Here is a 3721-nt window from a genome sequence, read left to right on the forward strand (position 1 = left end):
TGCTTGGAAAAGGAACTACTAGTATATAAATCAAATAGATATTTGCTATATCCTAATGTTCCTAATAAAATAATTAAATAGTTAGAGTAAGTATCTAATCTAGTGGTGGCAAAATGGTTAAAAAGAAACAGTTAACTACCCATATTATCCATTAAAAAATAGGTTGGATAATGAACTTTTTAAAAACGGGTCAAACATGGATAAGAACCATACTATCCATTTAGAAAATAGTTAACCGATGGGTAACTAATGAGTTTAACTTTTACATTTATAAAGTCTCAAATTGGGAGTTTCTCAAGTTTGGGAGACTAGGAATTCTCCCAAAAGTGATCATATTCAAGAAGTTATGGATAATATGGTTACTCATATTATCCGCCGGTTAACCCATTTTTTATTCGTATTAAATATGGGTCGGGTCAGAAAATTTATTCGTTTTTTCATTATCCATTTTCGACCCGAACCATATCCGACACGACCCGCCCGTTTTACACTCCTGTTCTAACCGAAAGAATAAACTTTGAGAGCACCTTATTAATATACTAGTTAATAGTATTAATACTTAAAAACAATTAATTTAGGATTTAAAGCTGTCACCCGAATTAATAGTCATAAGAAACATAATTAATTTGAGAGATTAAGCTTGTTTCTCTCTTTTTGTTGGACGTTTGTGAAAATGTTTTGTTTATGCATAGGTTGCAAAACGCCTAATTAATGGTAGTAATAATAAATAGAATTAATTTGAGATGTTGAGCTGGCCGTGTAATCATTAATAGTGTAGTATAGTAATATACGACCAACAATGTGGAAAAGCCAACGGTGAATCTTTGATGGCCATTCGATATATTTTTCCCTCCGTCTTATGACATCAGCAAAGTCAATTTATGTTTTAAAAGTCCAAGTCGAAGAAACTTCCCATCGCCAATATTAACTACTGGATTTTTATGGAAATACAAATCTTGCCAACTGAAAACCCAGATTTAGATATTGTATTTTAAATATGCTTTGGGTCAAAGTCCAACTGTTGAATAAATTCAGAAATTAATATGCATTCAAATACATTAAACTTCTTTTTTCCGTAATTCAAATACACCAAATCCATCTCTATAAATGTGGATTATTTGAAACGGTACTCATAAGCAAATTCATCTTCTTTCCCCTCAAAGCATGATATAGCTCATTCTTTGTCATTCTCGCATTAGAAAATCCTCTAAATCTTGGAGATAGTAATCTCTTGCATGAAATGGGCAGACTTCAATTTCTCTCTCTTTTAATTTTTTCATTATTTTTGGCAAAATGTTCCTCCCAACAAGACTTTCTCCACTGTGTTTCCAAATACTCTAAAAACAATATTACCAAAAACATTTACACCCCAAACACTACAACTTATTCATCTATCCTGGAATACGCTCAAAAGAATCCCAGATGGTTGAATTCTTCACATCCCCTCTTCATTGTCTCTCCTAGGAAAGAATCAGAAGTCAAGCCTGTTATCCTTTGTGGTAAAAAACTAGGCTTGCAAATTAAAATAAAAAGTGGTGGCCATGACTATGAAGGCATTTCTTATCGTTCTGAATCCCCATTTGTTATGCTTGATTTAAGCAATCTCAAAAAAATCAAGATTAATCTCAAGGACGAAACAGTTTGGGTTCAAGCAGGGGCGACCCTTGGCCAGCTTTACTATGCAATTGCCAAGAAAAGTAAAGTGCATGGATTTCCAGGAGGAGTTTGCTTTAGTATTGGCACTGGTGGAATCATCAGTGGTGGTGGCCTCGGCGCTCTGATGAGAAAGTTTGGCCTAGCAGCCGATAATGTTGTAGACGCTCGTGTAGTGGATGTCCATGGAAAAGTCCTTGACAGGGAGAAAATGGACGAAGATTTGTTTTGGGCAATAAGAGGAGGTGGAGGAGCAAGTTTTGGTGTCATTCTTGCATGGAAACTCAAATTGGTTCGTGTTCCTGAAAAGATTACTGTTTTCACAATTCGTAGGAAGTTAGAGGGTAACAAAAATCTTCTCCAAAAATGGCAAAATATATCACATCAGCTACCTGAAGATTTGTTCATCAGAGCTATTATTCAAAATGGTAGAGCTGAAAATAATGATGAAAAGTTTTTGGAATTCTATTTTCAAGCACTATATGTTGGACCAATTGATGAGTTAATTCCATTACTTAAAGAAAAATTCCCTGAGTTTGATTTGGAGAAAAAGGATTGCGTCCAAGATCCTGTTAATGCAGAGAAAGAATGCTATGAAGTTCCCTGGATCGGGTCAGTCCTGTATTTCTTTTTCAGGAAACCAAATGAATCACTTGAAGTTTTGTTAGATAAGACAATTCCAACACAGAAAAACTATAACAAAGGGACATCTGATTTTGTGAAGAGTCCAATTCCTGAAAATGGTTGGGAAATAATTGAAAGACTGTTTTTGGAAGAAGAAAAACCCCAGATAATTTTGAAGCCATTAGGTGGAAAATTAGATGAAATTTCAGAATCTGAAATTCCATTCCCACATAGAAAGGGTAATTTGTATAATATTCAGTACTTGGTCAACTGGGGTGATAATAGTGAGAGTGTATCCAGCAAGAAGATAGCATGGATTAGGAAACTTTACAAGGAAATGGAGCCATATGTTGCAAAATCTCCAAGAACTGCTTATTTGAATTACAGGGACCTTGATTTTGGAACTAATGAAGAGGACTACAGCTATTCAAAGGCCAAAATCTGGGGTGAAAAGTATTTCAATGGCAACTTTGAGAGGTTGGCCAAAATAAAGAGTAAGGTGGATCCCAGCAATTTTTTCAGAAATGAACAAAGTATCCCACCTTATCGGACTTATTATAGCTGAAGAGGACCAGAGTGCATGCATGGTTTTATGTGTGTGTTAATCAACTGAAAAATAATAATCCAAGCTGGTGTTTGAACTTTGAAGTTTTACAAAGACTACTATTCTAGAATAAAAAATCTTGGTGACAGTTTTGGTATATGTTCTATAAATGTATCATTTGTCAACTTTATTATAGCTTTGCAGAACAAATATTGAATGCTCTTTTCTGGATTAAAATATTTCTTGAATTTATGTTGCTTTATTATTCTTTTAATTTTGCTTAGACCTTGTATATGTATTAAGAAATCTATTAAGTATATTTAAATATTTAACGGCGAATCTAGTAACTAAAAAGAGCTATGTGTTCGATTGTAAATTCAAAACTTATAAATTTCAAATGTTCGATATTTTTTACAGAAGTCTAGAACCAAAGTAACGTGTGAAATTTTTAAAAGAATAAGATTAATATGCAAAAAGAGAAAGAAAAAAAATGCAATAGAAGTACATAGTTTGGGCTACCGACCGTCAGCCAATATTTTTTGCACATTAGTCCTAGCTCCGCCTCTGATCTTTGGCAGAAGTTTTTGATGCATGTACTTACTGACTCGTATTCTTTATCAGAAGGTATGTAAGCACGTTTGAGATTTTTAGTGAAACGAAAGTATTATGCAAACTTGGAAAAAACATATAGTGAGAGAAACTCTCCCTTCTCACAAAAAAATATCAATCCCTACATCAATAAAACAATCCTAACAATTAAATATTCAAGCTATGCAACATTCAAAGACCTCCAACCTAATCCATCCAAAACCATTTGATATTGATTCCATACAACTCATCATTGATCCTACTCCGTCCACCCTTAGTTTCAAGGATAAACTACTAGATGGAATACAAGAT

At 33.8% G+C, this 3721-nt stretch overlaps 1 protein-coding gene across 1 annotated transcript; it reads left to right on the forward strand.

Annotated features, from left to right (window-relative positions):
* The first annotated feature begins 1152 nt into the window (after positions 1-1152).
* LOC104219528 (berberine bridge enzyme-like 22) lies at positions 1153-3037 on the forward strand. Its single transcript, XM_009770221.2, has one exon. It carries the CDS (start codon positions 1241-1243, stop codon positions 2840-2842), a length of 1602 nt encoding a protein of 533 aa, XP_009768523.1. The 5' UTR covers positions 1153-1240; the 3' UTR covers positions 2843-3037.
* The last annotated feature ends 684 nt before the right edge of the window (positions 3038-3721 follow it).

This window comes from Nicotiana sylvestris, chromosome 2 (assembly GCF_000393655.2).
Source record: "Nicotiana sylvestris chromosome 2, ASM39365v2, whole genome shotgun sequence".
Classification (NCBI taxonomy): domain Eukaryota; kingdom Viridiplantae; phylum Streptophyta; class Magnoliopsida; order Solanales; family Solanaceae; genus Nicotiana; species Nicotiana sylvestris.

Bases quoted from the DNA above. Each gene is read 5' to 3' on its own strand.
- LOC104219528 (XM_009770221.2), top strand. From the start codon at position 1,241: ATGGGCAGACTTCAATTTCTCTCTCTTTTAATTTTTTCATTATTTTTG.